The 22,264-nt window shown below is 51.0% G+C and overlaps 1 protein-coding gene and 1 long non-coding RNA gene across 2 annotated transcripts in view; one reads left to right on the top strand and one right to left on the bottom strand.

Annotated features, from left to right (window-relative positions):
• AHNAK2 (AHNAK nucleoprotein 2) overlaps positions 1-16,902 on the bottom strand; it is a 29,542-nt gene extending 12,640 nt beyond the window's left edge. Inside the window, exons 1-9 of the mRNA XM_056345769.1 lie at positions 16,803-16,902; positions 15,938-16,027; positions 15,129-15,185; positions 14,387-14,528; positions 13,378-13,559; positions 11,142-12,581; positions 8,234-10,211; positions 5,475-7,171; positions 689-4,427 (exon numbers count right to left, since the gene is read on the bottom strand). Of these exons, the coding sequence (XP_056201744.1) occupies positions 689-4,427; positions 5,475-7,171; positions 8,234-10,211; positions 11,142-12,581; positions 13,378-13,559; positions 14,387-14,528; positions 15,129-15,185; positions 15,938-16,027; positions 16,803-16,892 (9,415 nt within the window). The 5' untranslated portion in view covers positions 16,893-16,902. The remainder of the gene's footprint in view (positions 1-688; positions 4,428-5,474; positions 7,172-8,233; positions 10,212-11,141; positions 12,582-13,377; positions 13,560-14,386; positions 14,529-15,128; positions 15,186-15,937; positions 16,028-16,802) is intronic.
• LOC130152352 (uncharacterized) lies at positions 14,535-22,002 on the top strand. Its single transcript, XR_008822960.1, has 2 exons — positions 14,535-16,258; positions 16,832-22,002. It is a non-coding gene; the product is annotated as an uncharacterized LOC130152352 (long non-coding RNA).
• Positions 22,003-22,264: the final 262 nt, after the last annotated feature.

Raw genomic sequence — 22,264 nt, 5'->3', positions numbered from 1 at the left:
TCGACGGACGGGAGGCTGATGTCCACCTTGGGAGCTTTGATGTCAGCTTTGGGCATTTTGAGGGAGGGCTTCTCCAGCTTCCAGCCAGCCCCTTCGGTTTTGAGGCCCAGCGTGGGGCCCTCCGCTGCAGCCGTCACGGTGGCAGAGGGAAGGTCGACCTGTGCGGTGGGCAGGCTGATCTCGCCTTCGGGCCCTTCCGCCTTGGGGAGCGACACTCCAAATTTGGGCTTGTCGAACTTGGGCATCTTAATCTTCCCTTTCAGGCCCGTGGCTTCCAGCTCGGCCCCGTCGAGGGAGCCTTCGGCTGTAGGCCCTTTGAGGTCTATCTCGGGCGCCTGGAGCTCGAGGGAGCCTTCGACGGAGGGCAGCTTGATGTCGGGGGCCGCGATGCTGATGTCGCCAGTGCCGGCCTTGAGGTCTGCCTCCGGGAGGCTGGCGTCGACTTTGTGCAGGCTGACCTCTGCATCCAGTTTGGGAGCCTTGACGGTCGGCTTGGAGAAGGCCACGCTGGGCACCTTGACTTTCGGCATGTGCATTTTCATGCCGCCGCCCTCAACTTTGCCGGCAGCCACCTCCAGGCCGCCTTCGACGTCGGGGCCCTGCAGGGCGACTTCGCCCCCCTGGACTTCGGCTTGGGCTTGGGGCAGCGCGACCTCGGCCTTTGGCAGGCTGACCTGCACGTGGGGACCTTTGACTTTGGGCAGCTTGACGTCGGGCAGCTTAACGCTGGGCATCTTGAATCGACCTTTCTCGCCGTCTCCTGCGGCGGCTGTCTCCAGGGCCACCTCCACGCCGGGCGCTTGGATGTCGGCCCCGGGCAGGGTCACATCGACTTCGGCAGCTCCCGATGGCACTGTCACTTGGGGCTCCTTGAGGCTGACGTCCACATCAGCGGCCACAGTGCCCTTGGCCTCTCTGCTGCTGGACCAGCCAAAGGAAGGCATGCCGAACTTGGGCATCTTGAACTTGCCGTCCTTGGTCTTCGCGGCCTCCTTCTCCGGGGCTTTGGCTTCCCCTTCGAGGGTGAGGGCCGCCTCGGGTGCCTGCACGTCGACGCTGGCCTTTGGAAGGGTGACGTCGACGGACGGGAGGCTGATGTCCACCTTGGGAGCTTTGATGTCAGCTTTGGGCATTTTGAGGGAGGGCTTCTCCAGCTTCCAGCCAGCCCCTTCGGTTTTGAGGCCCAGCGTGGGGCCCTCCGCTGCAGCCGTCACGGTGGCAGAGGGAAGGTCGACCTGTGCGGTGGGCAGGCTGATCTCGCCTTCGGGCCCTTCCGCCTTGGGGAGCGACACTCCAAATTTGGGCTTGTCGAACTTGGGCATCTTAATCTTCCCTTTCAGGCCCGTGGCTTCCAGCTCGGCCCCGTCGAGGGAGCCTTCGGCTGTAGGCCCTTTGAGGTCTATCTCGGGCGCCTGGAGCTCGAGGGAGCCTTCGACGGAGGGCAGCTTGATGTCGGGGGCCGCGATGCTGATGTCGCCAGTGCCGGCCTTGAGGTCTGCCTCCGGGAGGCTGGCGTCGACTTTGTGCAGGCTGACCTCTGCATCCAGTTTGGGAGCCTTGACGGTCGGCTTGGAGAAGGCCACGCTGGGCACCTTGACTTTCGGCATGTGCATTTTCATGCCGCCGCCCTCAACTTTGCCGGCAGCCACCTCCAGGCCGCCTTCGACGTCGGGGCCCTGCAGGGCGACTTCGCCCCCCTGGACTTCGGCTTGGGCTTGGGGCAGCGCGACCTCGGCCTTTGGCAGGCTGACCTGCACGTGGGGACCTTTGACTTTGGGCAGCTTGACGTCGGGCAGCTTGACGCTGGGCATCTTGAATCGACCTTTCTCGCCGTCTCCTGCGGCGGCTGTCTCCAGGGCCACCTCCACGCCGGGCGCTTGGATGTCGGCCCCGGGCAGGGTCACATCGACTTCGGCAGCTCCCGATGGCACTGTCACTTGGGGCTCCTTGAGGCTGACGTCCACATCAGCGGCCACAGTGCCCTTGGCCTCTCTGCTGCTGGACCAGCCAAAGGAAGGCATGCCGAACTTGGGCATCTTGAACTTGCCGTCCTTGGTCTTCGCGGCCTCCTTCTCCGGGGCTTTGGCTTCCCCTTCGAGGGTGAGGGCCGCCTCGGGTGCCTGCACGTCGACGCTGGCCTTTGGAAGGGTGACGTCGACGGACGGGAGGCTGATGTCCACCTTGGGAGCTTTGATGTCAGCTTTGGGCATTTTGAGGGAGGGCTTCTCCAGCTTCCAGCCAGCCCCTTCGGTTTTGAGGCCCAGCGTGGGGCCCTCCGCTGCAGCCGTCACGGTGGCAGAGGGAAGGTCGACCTGTGCGGTGGGCAGGCTGATCTCGCCTTCGGGCCCTTCCGCCTTGGGGAGCGACACTCCAAATTTGGGCTTGTCGAACTTGGGCATCTTAATCTTCCCTTTCAGGCCCGTGGCTTCCAGCTCGGCCCCGTCGAGGGAGCCTTCGGCTGTAGGCCCTTTGAGGTCTATCTCGGGCGCCTGGAGCTCGAGGGAGCCTTCGACGGAGGGCAGCTTGATGTCGGGGGCCGCGATGCTGATGTCGCCAGTGCCGGCCTTGAGGTCTGCCTCCGGGAGGCTGGCGTCGACTTTGTGCAGGCTGACCTCTGCATCCAGTTTGGGAGCCTTGACGGTCGGCTTGGAGAAGGCCACGCTGGGCACCTTGACTTTCGGCATGTGCATTTTCATGCCGCCGCCCTCAACTTTGCCGGCAGCCACCTCCAGGCCGCCTTCGACGTCGGGGCCCTGCAGGGCGACTTCGCCCCCCTGGACTTCGGCTTGGGCTTGGGGCAGCGCGACCTCGGCCTTTGGCAGGCTGACCTGCACGTGGGGACCTTTGACTTTGGGCAGCTTGACGTCGGGCAGCTTAACGCTGGGCATCTTGAATCGACCTTTCTCGCCGTCTCCTGCGGCGGCTGTCTCCAGGGCCACCTCCACGCCGGGCGCTTGGATGTCGGCCCCGGGCAGGGTCACATCGACTTCGGCGGCTCCCGATGGCACTGTCACTTGGGGCTCCTTGAGGCTGGCGTCCACATCAGCGGCCACAGTGCCCTTGGCCTCTCTGCTGCTGGACCAGCCAAAGGAAGGCATGCCGAACTTGGGCATCTTGAACTTGCCGTCCTTGGTCTTCGCGGCCTCCTTCTCCGGGGCTTTGGCTTCCCCTTCGAGGGTGAGGGCCGCCTCGGGTGCCTGCACGTCGACGCTGGCCTTTGGAAGGGTGACGTCGACGGACGGGAGGCTGATGTCCACCTTGGGAGCTTTGATGTCAGCTTTGGGCATTTTGAGGGAGGGCTTCTCCAGCTTCCAGCCAGCCCCTTCGGTTTTGAGGCCCAGCGTGGGGCCCTCCGCTGCAGCCGTCACGGTGGCAGAGGGAAGGTCGACCTGTGCGGTGGGCAGGCTGATCTCGCCTTCGGGCCCTTCCGCCTTGGGGAGCGACACTCCAAATTTGGGCTTGTCGAACTTGGGCATCTTAATCTTCCCTTTCAGGCCCGTGGCTTCCAGCTCGGCCCCGTCGAGGGAGCCTTCGGCTGTAGGCCCTTTGAGGTCTATCTCGGGCGCCTGGAGCTCGAGGGAGCCTTCGACGGAGGGCAGCTTGATGTCGGGGGCCGCGATGCTGATGTCGCCAGTGCCGGCCTTGAGGTCTGCCTCCGGGAGGCTGGCGTCGACTTTGTGCAGGCTGACCTCTGCATCCAGTTTGGGAGCCTTGACGGTCGGCTTGGAGAAGGCCACGCTGGGCACCTTGACTTTCGGCATGTGCATTTTCATGCCGCCGCCCTCAACTTTGCCGGCAGCCACCTCCAGGCCGCCTTCGACGTCGGGGCCCTGCAGGGCGACTTCGCCCCCCTGGACTTCGGCTTGGGCTTGGGGCAGCGCGACCTCGGCCTTTGGCAGGCTGACCTGCACGTGGGGACCTTTGACTTTGGGCAGCTTGACGTCGGGCAGCTTAACGCTGGGCATCTTGAATCGACCTTTCTCGCCGTCTCCTGCGGCGGCTGTCTCCAGGGCCACCTCCACGCCGGGCGCTTGGATGTCGGCCCCGGGCAGGGTCACATCGACTTCGGCAGCTCCCGATGGCACTGTCACTTGGGGCTCCTTGAGGCTGACGTCCACATCAGCGGCCACAGTGCCCTTGGCCTCTCTGCTGCTGGACCAGCCAAAGGAAGGCATGCCGAACTTGGGCATCTTGAACTTGCCGTCCTTGGTCTTCGCGGCCTCCTTCTCCGGGGCTTTGGCTTCCCCTTCGAGGGTGAGGGCCGCCTCGGGTGCCTGCACGTCGACGCTGGCCTTTGGAAGGGTGACGTCGACGGACGGGAGGCTGATGTCCACCTTGGGAGCTTTGATGTCAGCTTTGGGCATTTTGAGGGAGGGCTTCTCCAGCTTCCAGCCAGCCCCTTCGGTTTTGAGGCCCAGCGTGGGGCCCTCCGCTGCAGCCGTCACGGTGGCAGAGGGAAGGTCGACCTGTGCGGTGGGCAGGCTGATCTCGCCTTCGGGCCCTTCCGCCTTGGGGAGCGACACTCCAAATTTGGGCTTGTCGAACTTGGGCATCTTAAACTTCCCTTTCAGGCCCGTGGCTTCCAGCTCGGCCCCGTCGAGGGAGCCTTCGGCTGTAGGCCCTTTGAGGTCTATCTCGGGCGCCTGGAGCTCGAGGGAGCCTTCGACGGAGGGCAGCTTGATGTCGGGGGCCGCGATGCTGATGTCGCCAGTGCCGGCCTTGAGGTCTGCCTCTGGGAGGCTGGCGTCGACTTTGTGCAGGCTGACCTCTGCATCCAGTTTGGGAGCCTTGACGGTCGGCTTGGAGAAGGCCACGCTGGGCACCTTGACTTTCGGCATGTGTATTTTCATGCCGCCGCCCTCAACTTTGCCGGCAGCCACCTCCAGGCCGCCTTCGACGTCGGGGCCCTGCAGGGCGACTTCGCCCCCCTGGACTTCGGCCTGGGCTTGGGGCAGCGCGACCTCGGCCTTTGGCAGGCTGACCTGCACGTGGGGACCTTTGACTTTGGGCAGCTTGACGTCGGGCAGCTTGACGCTGGGCATCTTGAATCGACCTTTCTCGCCGTCTCCTACGGCGGCTGTCTCCAGGGCCACCTCCACGCCGGGCGCTTGGATGTCGGCCCCGGGCAGGGTCACATCGACTTCGGCAGCTCCCGATGGCACTGTCACTTGGGGCTCCTTGAGGCTGGCGTCCACATCAGCGGCCACAGTGCCCTTGGCCTCTCTGCTGCTGGACCAGCCAAAGGAAGGCATGCCGAACTTGGGCATCTTGAACTTGCCGTCCTTGGTCTTCGCGGCCTCCTTCTCCGAGGCTTTGGCTTCCCCTTCGAGGGTGAGGGCCGCCTCGGGTGCCTGCACGTCGACGCTGGCCTTTGGAAGGGTGACGTCGACGGACGGGAGGCTGATGTCCACCTTGGGAGCTTTGATGTCAGCTTTGGGCATTTTGAGGGAGGGCTTCTCCAGCTTCCAGCCAGCCCCTTCGGTTTTGAGGCCCAGCGTGGGGCCCTCCGCTGCAGCCGTCACGGTGGCAGAGGGAAGGTCGACCTGTGCGGTGGGCAGGCTGATCTCGCCTTCGGGCCCTTCCGCCTTGGGGAGCGACACTCCAAATTTGGGCTTGTCGAACTTGGGCATCTTAAACTTCCCTTTCAGACCCGTGGCTTCCAGCTCGGCCCCGTCGAGGGAGCCTTCAGCTGTAGGCCCTTTGAGGTCTATCTCGGGCGCCTGGAGCTCGAGGGAGCCTTCGACGGAGGGCAGCTTGATGTCGGGGGCCGCGATGCTGATGTCGCCAGTGCCGGCCTTGAGGTCTGCCTCCGGGAGGCTGGCGTCGACTTTGTGCAGGCTGACCTCTGCATCCAGTTTGGGAGCCTTGACGGTCGGCTTGGAGAAGGCCACGCTGGGCACCTTGACTTTCGGCATGTGCATTTTCATGCCGCCGCCCTCAACTTTGCCGGCAGCCACCTCCAGGCCGCCTTCGACGTCGGGGCCCTGCAGGGCGACTTCGCCCCCCTGGACTTCGGCTTGGGCTTGGGGCAGCGCGACCTCGGCCTTTGGCAGGCTGACCTGCACGTGGGGACCTTTGACTTTGGGCAGCTTGACGTCGGGCAGCTTGACGCTGGGCATCTTGAATCGACCTTTCTCGCCGTCTCCTGCGGCGGCTGTCTCCAGGGCCACCTCCACGCCGGGCGCTTGGATGTCGGCCCCGGGCAGGGTCACATCGACTTCGGCAGCTCCCGATGGCACTGTCACTTGGGGCTCCTTGAGGCTGACGTCCACATCAGCGGCCACAGTGCCCTTGGCCTCTCTGCTGCTGGACCAGCCAAAGGAAGGCATGCCGAACTTGGGCATCTTGAACTTGCCGTCCTTGGTCTTCGCGGCCTCCTTCTCCGGGGCTTTGGCTTCCCCTTCGAGGGTGAGGGCCGCCTCGGGTGCCTGCACGTCGACGCTGGCCTTTGGAAGGGTGACGTCGACGGACGGGAGGCTGATGTCCACCTTGGGAGCTTTGATGTCAGCTTTGGGCATTTTGAGGGAGGGCTTCTCCAGCTTCCAGCCAGCCCCTTCGGTTTTGGCGCCGGGGACGTCGGCTTTGAGGCCCAGCCTGGGGCCCTCCGCGGCAGCCGTCACGGTGGCAGAGGGAAGGTCGACCTGTGCGGTGGGCAGGCTGATCTCGCCTTCGGGCCCTTCCGCCTTGGGGAGCGACACTCCAAATTTGGGCTTGTCGAACTTGGGCATCTTAAACTTCCCTTTCAGGCCCGTGGCTTCCAGCTCGGCCCCGTCGAGGGAGCCTTCGGCTGTAGGCCCTTTGAGGTCTATCTCGGGCGCCTGGAGCTCGAGGGAGCCTTCGACGGAGGGCAGCTTGATGTCGGGGGCCGCGATGCTGATGTCGCCAGTGCCAGCCTTGAGGTCTGCCTCCGGGAGGCTGGCGTCGACTTTGTGCAGGCTGACCTCTGCATCCAGTTTGGGAGCCTTGACGGTCGGCTTGGAGAAGGCCACGCTGGGCACCTTGACTTTCGGCATGTGTATTTTCATGCCGCCGCCCTCAACTTTGCCGGCAGCCACCTCCAGGCCGCCTTCGACGTCGGGGCCCTGCAGGGCGACTTCGCCCCCCTGGACTTCGGCTTGGGCTTGGGGCAGCGCGACCTCGGCCTTTGGCAGGCTGACCTGCACGTGGGGACCTTTGACTTTGGGCAGCTTGACGTCGGGCATCTTGAATCGACCTTTCTCGCCGTCTCCTGCGGCGGCTGTCTCCAGGGCCACCTCCACGCCGGGCACTTGGATGTCGTCCCCGGGCAGGGTCACATCGACTTCGGCAGCTCCCGATGGCACTGTCACTTGGGGCTCCTTGAGGCTGGCGTCCACATCAGCGGCCACAGTGCCCTTGGCCTCTCTGCTGCTGGACCAGCCAAAGGAAGGCATGCCGAACTTGGGCATCTTGAACTTGCCGTCCTTGGTCTTCGCGGCCTCCTTCTCCGGGGCTTTGGCTTCCCCTTCGAGGGTGAGGGCCGCCTCGGGTGCCTGCACGTCGACGCTGGCCTTTGGAAGGGTGACGTCGACGGACGGGAGGCTGATGTCCACCTTGGGAGCTTTGATGTCAGCTTTGGGCATTTTGAGGGAGGGCTTCTCCAGCTTCCAGCCAGCCCCTTCGGTTTTGAGGCCCAGCGTGGGGCCCTCCGCTGCAGCCGTCACGGTGGCAGAGGGAAGGTCGACCTGTGCGGTGGGCAGGCTGATCTCGCCTTCGGGCCCTTCCGCCTTGGGGAGCGACACTCCAAATTTGGGCTTGTCGAACTTTGGCATCTTAATCTTCCCTTTCAGGCCCGTGGCTTCCAGCTCGGCCCCGTCGAGGGAGCCTTCGGCTGTAGGCCCTTTGAGGTCTATCTCGGGCGCCTGGAGCTCGAGGGAGCCTTCGACGGAGGGCAGCTTGATGTCGGGGGCCGCGATGCTGATGTCGCCAGTGCCGGCCTTGAGGTCTGCCTCCGGGAGGCTGGCGTCGACTTTGTGCAGGCTGACCTCTGCATCCAGTTTGGGAGCCTTGACGGTCGGCTTGGAGAAGGCCACGCTGGGCACCTTGACTTTCGGCATGTGTATTTTCATGCCGCCGCCCTCAACTTTGCCGGCAGCCACCTCCAGGCCGCCTTCGACGTCGGGGCCCTGCAGGGCGACTTCGCCCCCCTGGACTTCGGCCTGGGCTTCGGGCAGCACGACCTCGGCCTTTGGCAGGCTGACCTGCACGTGGGGACCTTTGACTTTGGGCAGCTTGACGTCGGGCAGCTTGACGCTGGGCATCTTGAATCGACCTTTCTCGCCGTCTCCTGCGGCGGCTGTCTCCAGGGCCACCTCCACGCCAGGCGCTTGGGTGTCGGCCCCGGGCAGGGTCACATCGACTTCGGCAGCTCCCGATGGCACTGTCACTTGGGGCTCCTTGAGGCTGACGTCCACATCAGCGGCCACAGTGCCCTTGGCCTCTCTGCTGCTGGACCAGCCAAAGGAAGGCATGCCGAACTTGGGCATCTTGAACTTGCCGTCCTTGGTCTTCGCGGCCTCCTTCTCCGAGGCTTTGGCTTCCCCTTCGAGGGTGAGGGCCGCCTCGGGTGCCTGCACGTCGACGCTGGCCTTTGGAAGGGTGACGTCGACGGACGGGAGGCTGATGTCCACCTTGGGAGCTTTGATGTCAGCTTTGGGCATTTTGAGGGAGGGCTTCTCCAGCTTCCAGCCAGCCCCTTCGGTTTTGGCGCCGGGGACGTCGGCTTTGAGGCCCAGCATGGGGCCCTCCGCTGCAGCCGTCACGGTGGCAGAGGGAAGGTCGACCTGTGCGGTGGGCAGGCTGATCTCGCCTTCGGGCCCTTCCGCCTTGGGGAGCGACACTCCAAATTTGGGCTTGTCGAACTTGGGCATCTTAAACTTCCCTTTCAGGCCCGTGGCTTCCAGCTCGGCCCCGTCGAGGGAGCCTTCGGCTGTAGGCCCTTTGAGGTCTATCTCGGGCGCCTGGAGCTCGAGGGAGCCTTCGACGGAGGGCAGCTTGATGTCGGGGGCCGCGATGCTGATGTCGCCAGTGCCGGCCTTGAGGTCTGCCTCCGGGAGGCTGGCGTCGACTTTGTGCAGGCTGACCTCTGCATCCAGTTTGGGAGCCTTGACGGTCGGCTTGGAGAAGGCCACGCTGGGCACCTTGACTTTCGGCATGTGTATTTTCATGCCGCCGCCCTCAACTTTGCCGGCAGCCACCTCCAGGCCGCCTTCGACGTCGGGGCCCTGCAGGGCGACTTCGCCCCCCTGGACTTCGGCCTGGGCTTGGGGCAGCGCGACCTCGGCCTTTGGCAGGCTGACCTGCACGTGGGGACCTTTGACTTTGGGCAGCTTGACGTCGGGCAGCTTGACGCTGGGCATCTTGAATCGACCTTTCTCGCCGTCTCCTGCGGCGGCTGTCTCCAGGGCCACCTCCACGCCGGGCGCTTGGATGTCGGCCCCGGGCAGGGTCACATCGACTTCGGCAGCTCCCGATGGCACTGTCACTTGGGGCTCCTTGAGGCTGGCGTCCACATCAGCGGCCACAGTGCCCTTGGCCTCTCTGCTGCTGGACCAGCCAAAGGAAGGCATGCCGAACTTGGGCATCTTGAACTTGCCGTCCTTGGTCTTCGCGGCCTCCTTCTCCGAGGCTTTGGCTTCCCCTTCGAGGGTGAGGGCCGCCTCGGGTGCCTGCACGTCGACGCTGGCCTTTGGAAGGGTGACGTCGACGGACGGGAGGCTGATGTCCACCTTGGGAGCTTTGATGTCAGCTTTGGGCATTTTGAGGGAGGGCTTCTCCAGCTTCCAGCCAGCCCCTTCGGTTTTGAGGCCCAGCGTGGGGCCCTCCGCTGCAGCCGTCACGGTGGCAGAGGGAAGGTCGACCTGTGCGGTGGGCAGGCTGATCTCGCCTTCGGGCCCTTCCGCCTTGGGGAGCGACACTCCAAATTTGGGCTTGTCGAACTTGGGCATCTTAAACTTCCCTTTCAGGCCCGTGGCTTCCAGCTCGGCCCCGTCGAGGGAGCCTTCGGCTGTAGGCCCTTTGAGGTCTATCTCGGGCGCCTGGAGCTCGAGGGAGCCTTCGACGGAGGGCAGCTTGATGTCGGGGGCCGCGATGCTGATGTCGCCAGTGCCGGCCTTGAGGTCTGCCTCCGGGAGGCTGGCGTCGACTTTGTGCAGGCTGACCTCTGCATCCAGTTTGGGAGCCTTGACGGTCGGCTTGGAGAAGGCCACGCTGGGCACCTTGACTTTCGGCATGTGCATTTTCATGCCGCCGCCCTCAACTTTGCCGGCAGCCACCTCCAGGCCGCCTTCGACGTCGGGGCCCTGCAGGGCGACTTCGCCCCCCTGGACTTCGGCCTGGGCTTCGGGCAGCACGACCTCGGCCTTTGGCAGGCTGACCTGCACGTGGGGACCTTTGACTTTGGGCAGCTTGACGTCGGGCAGCTTGACGCTGGGCATCTTGAATCGACCTTTCTCGCCGTCTCCTGCGGCGGCTGTCTCCAGGGCCACCTCCACGCCAGGCGCTTGGATGTCGGCCCCGGGCAGGGTCACATCGACTTCGGCAGCTCCCGATGGCACTGTCACTTGGGGCTCCTTGAGGCTGACGTCCACATCAGCGGCCACAGTGCCCTTGGCCTCTCTGCTGCTGGACCAGCCAAAGGAAGGCATGCCGAACTTGGGCATCTTGAACTTGCCGTCCTTGGTCTTCGCGGCCTCCTTCTCCGAGGCTTTGGCTTCCCCTTCGAGGGTGAGGGCCGCCTCGGGTGCCTGCACGTCGACGCTGGCCTTTGGAAGGGTGACGTTGACGGACGGGAGGCTGATGTCCACCTTGGGAGCTTTGATGTCAGCCTTGGTATATTGAGATATTTCTTTTTTTTTATGTGGTACTATACTGATATCTCCCTTTGTTATGTTTACATTACTTTTTCTAATTAGCATTTCTTCTCCTGTCTCTTCCAAAATATTCTCCGTTTTGCACGGTTTTATAGTTAGAGTTTTTTGGCTTGGCATCTGGCCTTGAGATATTTGTGCCATATCTTCTGCATTTATTTTTCCTTTCGAGATCCCTATTTCAATTTCCTCATTTGTAACCTTCATTTCTTCTGGTAATACACTCCTTTCTTGTTTTGCACTTGCTTCTAGTGCTGGAACTTCTCCTTCCCTATCACTTTCCTGATCTTCAGTTTGCCCTGTCTGATCCTTTGTTGTTGCCCAAGTAAATGTAGGTAATTTAAACTTTGGAAGTCTGAATTTGCTTTCTGTTCCCTCCATATCCTTTTCTCCTGTCTTTATGCCAATGTTCATCTTAAAGGTTTTATCACTTGTGGACATACTGTCTTCTTCTATCTGTGCCTTTTTTACAATATCTACAGATTCAGCTGTGCTTTCCTCTCTCAATATTTTCAGTTCAGCTTTAGGTGTTTTGTCCATTTTGAATTTTGGCATTTGTATTTTCCAAGTAGATACTTCTGATTCTTCATCAGGCATGTTAGGATTCAGGTCCAAATTCCTGCCATCCTCTGAACTCATATCAGCTGTTTTTTCTGGTACTGAATGTGGAACATGACTTTCCATTTTGGTGTGTTCAGTCTCTGGCTCTTTTCTTTTGGGCACTGAAATCCCGAATTTTGTTTTCTGAATTGTTAGTATTTGTGTATCTTCTTTGGTTTGTTTTTCCCCTGTTTCCAGTGTGTCAGATGTTGTATGTAACTCTGCTTTAGCAGTGCCAATTTCTAGACCTTTTACCTGTATATGTCCTTGAGCTGTGTGACCTGTCATATCTATGTTAATTCCACTTTCCCCTTCTGTTTTATCTGCTGTTCCTTTCTGTTTCTTTTTTCGGGATTTTGATGAGACTGGTGGCATTTGTTTAGTTGGGCTTTCTTTCAGGTCAGTTGTTTCCATACTGGGCTTCGATACCTTTGCTGTTATAGCTGGTATGTCAGATACAGTAATTTTTGATGTTGATTCCTTGTCTTTTTCTTTTTTAATTCTTATTTCAACTTCAGGGCATTTTTTGGTATGAGATGGAATGCCATTTTTTATATCTTTTAAGTCTTTTGTTAACGTTTCATGTACCTCCCCTGTTCTAATTTCATAAGCAGGAGATGTGGTATATTCAACAGTCAGGATTTCAGGATTTTCCAGGCTGATATCTTCTTTATGTATTTTCTCTTTTTCAGGTAACAGTGTAGTTTTTATTTCTTTTTTTTGCTTGTCTTGTGGTTCAGGTTTGGATCTGTGCATTTTGAATCCAATGCTAGGGAACTTCAGTTTCTTTTGGCTTCCTTTTTTTTCTTTGATATGAACTTCTTGTTGAAATTGAGACTCTGTGTCTGTGCTTGTAGGGGAAATATCCTGTATAGCAGGCTCATATGCATCTGATGTACTATGAGATCTTCTGTGGCCCAGTATCTTTTTATTTTTGATTGACTGGAATTTTGGCCATGATAATCTATCTTTTTTAGGTCTCTTGCTTCTTCCTACCCTTTGACTTACAATTAATGTTTCCCTGTCTTCTTCTGAAATGGTTTTTCCTGAGTAATGCAGTGTTTCTTCAGGAATGCTCTCACTGAGTTCTTTTTCCTGAAAGAACAAATAGTAGTCAGAAAATTAAAAATAAACTAAATAGAGGTGCAAAACAAAAAAAAATGCATACTATAAAATACGCAGAAAAAAGTGCTTTTATTCACAGTATCAACTTGTTATATAAAAAATTCCTCAAAATGGTGTATATAATTCAGGCAGAAATTACATAAAACAAATGGGTTGTATGACTGTAATATCTGAATTTCTGAAGGTCTGCATTCTTTGCAAAACATTGCAGTAAATAGAGGTTTCTATATGTATGTCTCTCCCTATATATGCCTGGATATATATAAAGGATATCTATATTAAGAAATATATATGTATTTGAAGAGAAAAATAATTCTGAATGTGATGGAGACCTATGAGCAGATCATGTCTGTGATGATATCAGTGATTAAACACATGTTTTTAAGAGAAACTTTCATTGATGAGCTTTTGAGAAAAATATTTACAGATACTTTACATTTTGGAAAATATTGAATATAAGTACTGAAAAGGCTCATCTGAGCCTGTTCTATCAGTGAATACTTACAAAACAAAACAAAGCAGACTCACTAGAGAATATTTTTCTACCCTAACACGAGACTGTAGCTTTATTCAAAATTTATGGTCTTGCCAAGGTTGTTTAAAAATCTGCAAATATAACGTGGATTTTTTTCCCCTGTCACGGATATTCATGCTAGTAAGTTGAAACATATGAGCCTTAAGAAGACTCAAATGCATATTTTCTGGTGTATCTCCACACAACACAATACAATGTTATCCAGATTTTGTAAACTAATCAAATATCTACCTGACTTACTCTTTCCTTCTTGTACTGGACTGTAGAGTGAATATGTTCTAGCTCTTCTTTCCCAGCAATTTTTCTTTTGAGGCTGAATTGGACTCTGTATGGCTCAGAATATTGGAGAATCTTGAGTGCGTCTTCATATTTGATATTATCAAAAAATATTGTAGCACTTAGAAGCTGATCACCTGGAAGTAGAATCAGAAATAATTTTAATTGGTTTGTGTTTTCTTGCAGTTTTTCAAACTCTGCTGAAATAATGCCCACAAAAACCCCCAATCACCTTATCACATCCTATTTATTTAAAATATGAAATTATGTTCACATAATAGAATCACAGAGTAGTTAAGGCTGGAAAGGACCTTTGGAGATTATCTAGTCCAACCACCCTGCTCAGAGAAGGGTCAGCTACATTCAGTTGTCGAGGTCTGTGTGCAGTCAGGTTTTGAAGATTTTCAAGGATCATGACTCCGTAACTTCTCTGGAAAATTTATCAACTATTATTTTTCATTCCATTATATATTGGTTATTTATTATATTCTAGTGTCTGACCACCCTTACAGTAACAAAGATTTTTCTTACATCTTTCAGTATTTAGGCTTTGGGGTTTTGTTCTTGTTTAAATCATTTTTTATTGTAGTTTTGTGGCATACTATTTTGCAAAAGAAACAAAGGCAGGTTCTTAATAAATGTTATGAGTCAGGGATTTTTTAATTTTAATTGTGTATATACTACTTTCTACATATCTTTTTCACTGTTCCAATGAAAATTAGATATTTTTTTTTAATGGTATACAAAAAAAATCACATTTCATTATTGTTCAAGAAACTGATCTTTAAAATTATTAATATGCAAAGGTTAAGGTCACATATAACATTGGTTGGTTTAGGATCTGTTATTTCTATTACCTAAAGAGATGACAGATCAATTAGGTATCTATATGCATACACAGCTACATACCTGTTATTTCAAGCTATAAAAAAACCCCAAAACAAAACAGAAAATCAGACTGTACCTTCTCTCAGACTAAATATTTTTGAAGCAGGAGATTCCTTAAGTACTTTTTTAATAAATATTCCTTCATTTCCTCCACCCATCACACTAAAACCACTAGCACCAGCTTCCACTTCTGTTTTCAGGGTCACTTCCATTGTCTCCTAGATACAGAAAAAGGTATGAAATTATAATTTTTATTTGTGTCAAAGTGTTCTACATTATTATACAATAAAAGTTGACTCTCCTCAGGTATATTTTCAGTAGCTCAAGAAAGATTATCTGAAACAGAAAATGTACTTGTTCAGCATGGGTTTGATTCTGTTCTAAATTAGAATTCAGCACATGTATTATGGTTATGCTGAATCAAGGTTTTGGGGAAAATAGGTTATAATTTTAGAATGTGAAATATATGGAAACTTTTAGGGCTGAAAGATTGTATTTTCTGTTAAGATGTTAAGTACATGAGTTAGAGTCAATGGTCCGGAAAAGTCAGATTAATAGCTAATGCTGTACTGTACTCAAATCAGGGAAGGCTAAAGAATGCTGAAAAAATTATGCAAAGACCCCACACAGGGCAAGTAAGTGTTCATGCCTGTGACACAGATAGGCTATTTATGAAGTTTCTGGTCAAAACAAGTCTAAAGTGACTCTTTGCCCATTTGTCCTTCCCTCCATCTGCAAATCCATGTCTGTGTGTTGTAATAGACCTTACTATTTTGCAAGCCACATGCTTAGAAACTACAGAGTGCTTTTATACCAACCTGTGGATGACTCTGTTTTGCTTTGTCTGTAGAATATTTTTTGTTTTCTTCTTGAAGCTGAAAAATAATTTGCAATTATTTAGTGTTCGGAAATCATGCTGTTGCAAAGTATAACAAAAGTCCTACATCAGTTAAAATCCCTGGTTTAGACTAAGAACTGCAGTTGGCTTTAATGGCAACAGAGCCAAATTAGGATCTAAAAGTGCAATGTACAATGTGAATGATTTAACTATATTTTTCTCTGTAGTAAATTAGATGCCAAGGCCTCCCTGTATTGTACCAAAATTTGCATGAAATGAACCAGAGACCAACTGTATTACGACATTGGGAGCTTTTCTGTGTGTTACTCATGTAGCACATTTCTCTTGCTTTCATCTTTGTGAGCATATGTTTTATTTATTCGACTTCAGCATGAATTTCAAACTGCCTACTTACCTTAACATGACTGTACTAATTAAATCTTTAACACTGAATAGCCAAGAGGTAATTTCAAAATACATATTAGATTCAAGCCAGCATAAATATTCTAATAGGAAAAGCACTGTGATTTCTCGACACTTTCTGCCCCAGGTCCTTTAAGGAATGAAATAAAATGTATTTTTTGCCAAGAAACAAGAACATGGCCAACAACAAGTCCAGTACAATATAAAGCCATGAATGAACATGGCCCTGATTTTGGTGGGGACAGGAAGACAATATGGCTGCAACAACATCCTCTTACACAACATGAGCCTCAGCTAGCTGTAGGAGCTAAGGCATCTTGAATCAGCTTGCTAAAGCCATGCCTGCATGAAAACTCAGTGTCTTGCCTTTAAATATTCTTCTTCTATGGAATATTCATAAACTGGGGAGGATCCTTGTGGCCTTGGACGTATGTCTTCTACTGCCACTTCATTAACCTGTGGAAAAGAAATGAGTGGTGGGAAAGGAACGTGCACCACTAAACAGTGGATGAGGGTTTTTTTAGGAGAGTTTCTCTACTTAGGTATTAGTCTCCTTCTGTAAACAAATCTTTCATCAGTAATGGTGGATGTAGAATAACCAGCAACTCTTTCCTTAGGTCAAGAACAAATACTGCTCCCATTTAAGGATGTTACTCAAGAACAGATACCTGAGAGACAAAAGCAATGGTATGCTGATTTTTGGGTTTTTTATGTATTGTATGCATCTGTGGGCTGAACAGACTGAAAATACTGACAGATCAGTTGGTAATAATTAAAAAAGGCAATAAATATTCCCTCCTCTGCTTTATTTGCACATCTAATCTTTGCATCCTGCATCAAACTTTATTGTCCTCTATGGACAAGCAAACTATGAAAGAGTCCCAGCAGGAATTTCTGCTGACAAGGAATTAGCATGCTTCCTTCTGGAGCCAAATGATAGGGAACATAAACTTGCCAAAGCTGTGAGTTACTGTAGCCAACAGCCATGTAGCATTTTGCTAAGTCTTGGTATTAAACTTATGCTGGTGTATCATGGCAAAGAGCAGATCACTTTATATTGAAGCATCATTCTGGCTTTTGAGCTGGCAGGAGAATCTCGAGCAGAAATACATTTTTAATGGGGAGAAAATTCACCAGCAAGGCCCAGCTATAAATAAAATATTTCAGATCCCATTTTAACAAGTCAGCTGCCAAACCTCCATCCCAAAGAAACCCAATTAAAAAAACTCACAGAATCTTCGTCTTCTCTATCTGCTTCAGCATCAGCATCTCCTGGAGGCTCAGCCGGTCTCAGCTGTCGTCCAGAACCTGAAAGCAGCATTGAGGTTGTTGGTGTCTGCAGGAGCCACACAGAGCACAGGACAGTCAGCTTGCCAGCCGAAGCTCTCTGCCACAGCACACCTGAGGGACGTGCATGGGCCAGCTACAGAAAGGCCTGTTTTCCTTTAGATTCATAGAATCACAGAACGGTTTGGGTTGGAAGGGACCTTAAAAATCATCTAGTTCCACCCCCCTGCCATGGGCAGGGACACCTTCCACCAGACCAGGTTGCTCCCAGCCCCATCCAGCCTGGCCTTGAGCACTTCCAGGCATGGGGCATCCACAGCTTCTCTGGGTAGCCTGTGCCAGTGCCTCACCATCCTCCTTATCTCAGAACTCATCAGGCCAGTCTTTCCAAAGATACCAGAAATATTCATATTCAGAAATGTAAAGACAACTGTAAAGGATGAAAGTTCCCAGATTGGAGAAAACAAAACTAGAATTGGCCAGATTTTTTATGTGTATGTATATATATATTTTAATTACCAAGGAGGGATTGAGGTGTGTATTGGGCACAGTTGGCAGGGTTTTGGCCATGGTGTGCCTGTGGGGTGGTCTCTGTGGGAAGAGGTCATGGACCACCCTGCACTGGATACAGACTCTTGCAGCCAGCTCCGCCTACAATGCTGAACCGATCAGAGGGGTTTCTAGCACCTCTGTGAAAATGCATGTAAGAAAGAGTGGTAAATGCTGAGGAAAAGAGACACCACCACTAAAGGAGAAAGAGAAAGACAGAGAAGACCACACGAGAGCAGGAGGATAGAGGAGAGATGGCAGAGCAGGAAAGTTGCTGGAGCAAAATAGGATCTCAATCAGGGGCCAAAGGAAGAAAAGCTGCCTGAGCAAGGGCAGAAAGGAGAAGGCTCAACTCTGGTGGTCCAGCAGCTAGTGGAGGAACCCACATTGGGGCAACTGAGCACAAAGTAAAGAGTGGAAAAAGAAAAGCAGCCAGCATCTGCTGACCCCCATCTCCTGCCGCAGCCCTCACATCCCCAAGGGGATTGAGTGTAGCCCACAGTGAGGGGACTGGAGACCAGAAAGAGGGGAGGAGAGGTGTACAGAGGGGCGCTGAGGTGTTTTTCCCTAAGTGGTTTTACTTTTTTAAAAATATCTGCCTCAGTAACTAAAAGGTCTTTAACTGACAATACATTAAATTGATTTAAATACCCTATCCTGAAACTCTTCCTTGCTTCTGACAGAGGTCTTAAGACAGGAGCCCGAGAGTCTACATCATGAAGCTTTGATAGTCGTAAAGACTCTGTTTTCTTGGGGTTTAAAAGCATGAGGGCAGAGAGAGATGAGGTGAAGGAGATGGGTTGTTTGAAAGTTTGATACTGTTGAAATGCCCGAAATCAGGTACTGAAGAGTGGAAGTATGAATAGATTATCATTTTCAGAGATCCAAGATTAGCCACTAGAGGACAGTGTGGCTGAATGACACATTCCCTGATGCACAGGCTATTCTAATACACACACAAATTCTTGTCCTGACAACTGTGTCTCTTTCCTGTCTTCATGCTCCATATTTTTTTCAAGCCATCAGGCTGTCTAGCTCTCTCACACCCAGTTCTGCAACTGTCAGTAGTATACATAGGTTTGGCTCTCCTAAACAGATCCTCTGGCTTTAAGATATGCTTGAATGCTAAAGAATAGAACCACAAGCAGAACTGTACAACTCCTTCATTGCCTACTTTAAATGAAGAATCCTTGCCTGGAACACAACATTTCTGGATATGGATATTGCATGCTGTGTGTTCAGGCAAGCTGGCACAACTTAATGCATTAATGCAGTCATTAACTTGCACAAGTTGCCAAGCTCTTGTTAAAGTCGCTGTGATTTTGCTAGCCTTTCCTCGTAGTTTTCTAATATCTTACATTTATTTTTTCCTTGGCTTTTTTGAAAATGAAATTATTTAGTACAGGCAGGATTTTGAAAGGGTTATGCCATGTTATCAGTGATGGACCGCTTTCTCAATGTGAATGGAAATAGCATGCTTCCAGTGAGAATATCCCATCTCAGTCTGTGGGCCAAGTTTCCAAATTCGACAGAATAGAAGGCATCCTCATAGGTACATCATAGGTACACAGGCATAGGTACATCATCTTAATCAGTTCTCCTGTGGTATTTTAGCTTCAGAGAACTAGGATCGACTCAGAACACATTAGGGCTGCAGACCACACCTTCAGAGGACTAGTTCTGATGCCTACAATGGACAATTCTAGAAAGTGGTCTTAATGCACACCGCTTAATTCAGATTAAAGAACTGTGTAAAATGGCTTTTTTTTCAAAAGCTCTAGCATTTGCAATTTTCAGAAGCTCAAGAAAATAGGAAAATAAACATAACTTTGTTTAAAAATTTAGATGTGGATTTAAGAACCTGACTTTAGACATTTTGGCTTGAAAATTCTGGAATACCTTCATGAAGCTCTTCACCACATGTATTTTAATAAGCATCGTATGAGAAGAACTGCAGGACTGAAGCTTGATTGTTTAATTTGCTTATGGCTTCTAAAGATTCAGACGCCAACAGCAAATTTTATGGCTATTACTAAAATTCCAAGAAATGGCAAGGACTTAGCCTTGTGGCACTGCTGTATTTTTCACTTGCAAGAATCCCACCCACAAGTGCTGCAGTCCAACAGAATGACTGAACAAAATATTGCTTGGATTGCTAGAATGTTTGCTCTTCACTGCAGCACTTCAAGGGTAATTACAGCATTGATCCCTGGTGGCTGCCAATAGTTTTGCTAGTGGAAAAGAAAAAGAATTTGGGGGGAGAATTCTTGGGTCAAGTTCACTGCTGCTTCTCTTGCTTTATTCTGGTGTAACTTCAGTGACATCTTAGTTGTCTAAAACTGGAGCAATGCAAGTATGGGTACTCCTTTCTCAGGATCTGCGTGGTCCTGTGTAGTTTGTGCTGTTGATTTTTCACCATCTAGTGGGGCATACCCTTCGAGTCTAGGGTACTGCAGCTACCCTACAGGTTTGACAGAGGTGAAAATTTTAAAACCAGATGTTTTAAACAAAGGATTCTTAGAATGATTAGGTGACCAACACCTTCAAAATCTTCCCGTTGCTAAGACCAGGCTACTCATAAAATCCAAGAGAATTAGATCACTTCCTGCAGTGAGACCTGAACACTTATTTCCCATCAGGATGCCATTTTAAAGCAGCAGATGACACTGCTGATTCTTGTTCAGCACGGATGTAGAAAGGTAGATCTGCCCTGGAAGACATCTCATCTGGGCCTGGGGCCAGAAGAGAATTTTCTTATTTTTCATCAGCTGCTGATCAAGCAAAGCAGTGGTGTATGAGGCACAAGGGTGGCTTCACATGCTTGGCCAAGTATTGGCAGGCGATTGCTCTCCCTGTCCTTGCTGGAGGGGCTGCAGATCAAGGTTTGCCAAAATGTTGCCAGAAAAATCCCTTGCTGTTAAGAAGAAAACCTGTCAGCATAAACGGCCTCTTTCACCCACCTCATGATGGGTAGGAAGGGACACAGTCCTGTGACAGCCTTAGTAAACTGTTACCTCTCCTAAATGGTGATATGTTTGTAGGAAATCTTTCCTACAAAAGGGAGGAACAGATTACTGTTGCCAGAGCTAATAGAGCTGTGGCTGAGATGGCATGAAGGGACATCAGCTACACAAATGACCTTCCCTCCCGAAACTTCACACTGAGGCCTTTCCGTCCGCCCTTGTTTCCCCCAAGTCTGCTTACTGTGCCCCTCTACCATAGCTAATTCATGGCATAAAAGACTTCTTGTGCCCCTGATTCCCACTGTAGGCTAAGATTTGCTTCAGATTTTTTCCCAGTTCAGAATACTTCATAAAACCAATCTATAAAAGAGAGGAATTACAGCACGTTGATGAATTCCTTTTTCAGCAATGGCTTCTTTCTGTGTATAAAAGACTGTGCCAATGAACTATGATTTATATGCATGTCATTCTCATGCCCCAAATAGTAGCAATGCCAACATTTTATAGGTTTTAACTTTTTTTATAAACCCTGGACAATCAATGCTTTGTTCAAAATATTTTCACAAACAAGATGGAATTTACATCAGTGACTACTTCTAATAGCCACTGAACTGACTTCAGAACAAGGGAATTTTTCGAACGTAGGCAGTAGGAGTTACATAGGCCAGAATATTTTCACATCATATGACTGAAAAGTGTATTTGCTTTTTTAAATGCAATTTAAAAAAACATTATTTTATCTCTAATCTAGAAACCCAGCTGGACTGTTTTAGGTAACACCACAAAAATGTAAAACCAGGTTATTTTTTTGGGATCCACATTCAGTGGGTACCAGTCTCCAAAACCATATTTGAGACATTATAATCAATTTCAAGTATGACAATGTCATTGGATTCAAATCAGTTGTGCTTTAATGTATTGTATAAAATGAAGAGAAACCTAGCTTTAATTGGGACACTGGTGTATAAAATCACCATAATCCATATACTTTAAAATCAAATAAAACAGCAAATAAGAATACTGGAGATGTTATTAAAGAATAAAACCAACAAACAATAACATTCTTTGCTGATCATTTTAGCTTCCTTGCTTCCAAATTATATCCCTTTCTCTGCAATTCTTGGATTTGAGTGTTCTGCTTTTTAAGATTTTATACTAATGTTTGCATACCAATGTAGTGACTTTAAGGATATAACTTTTCCTTGCATCAACTTCTCAGGCATTATCTTTCCTGCTAGAAGTGGCTTGTTTTGTTTTTTGTTTGGGTTGGGGTTTTTTTCTATTTTATTTAATTTTAATCTGGTTTTTGCCAGAGAGAATTAGAATGCTCTTGTTGTATTGTTTCCCCTGGGATTTCAATTTAGATCAGTTAAAACTGACAAGAGTTGCAATGCACGTATTTCTTACAAAGATGCAGGTTAAATATTGCTCATTCTCAAGCAATATCTTCACCAGGAGAAGAGGTTCCTTCTTGCCATGTACTGACTGGTATGAGTTATCTAACTTAATTTCAACAAATAATTTCTCTTAAAAGGCAGAAACCTGGTCTGTGGTAAACCTTTGTTCACAGGTGAAAACTTGTATGATTTTCTCACTCTATTATTATTATTCATTAATATATGAAAGTCACAACCTGTGCCTTTACTAGGAATTTGTCATTTACTAGTTGCCATTTCTTAGCTGTGATCAGAAATCTGATTGTGTAGAAATGATGTGTGCGGAAAAGCTGTGATCAGAAATTTGCTGTGATTGTGCAGTGTTGTGGAAATCGATAGCTTTGAGTCCACAGCCAGCTAGGAGACTCATCCCTTGACATGTGAGGAAGGCTGAGACGTCTTTAGATCGGGACTTTTCTGACAGTGCAAAGCTCACTCCGGGCACATAACCCAATTTG

Source organism: Falco biarmicus, chromosome 7 (assembly GCF_023638135.1).
Source record: "Falco biarmicus isolate bFalBia1 chromosome 7, bFalBia1.pri, whole genome shotgun sequence".
NCBI lineage: Eukaryota > Metazoa > Chordata > Aves > Falconiformes > Falconidae > Falco > Falco biarmicus.
Note: the sequence above shows the minus strand (reverse complement) of the source record. Positions and strands in the feature narration are given on the sequence as shown.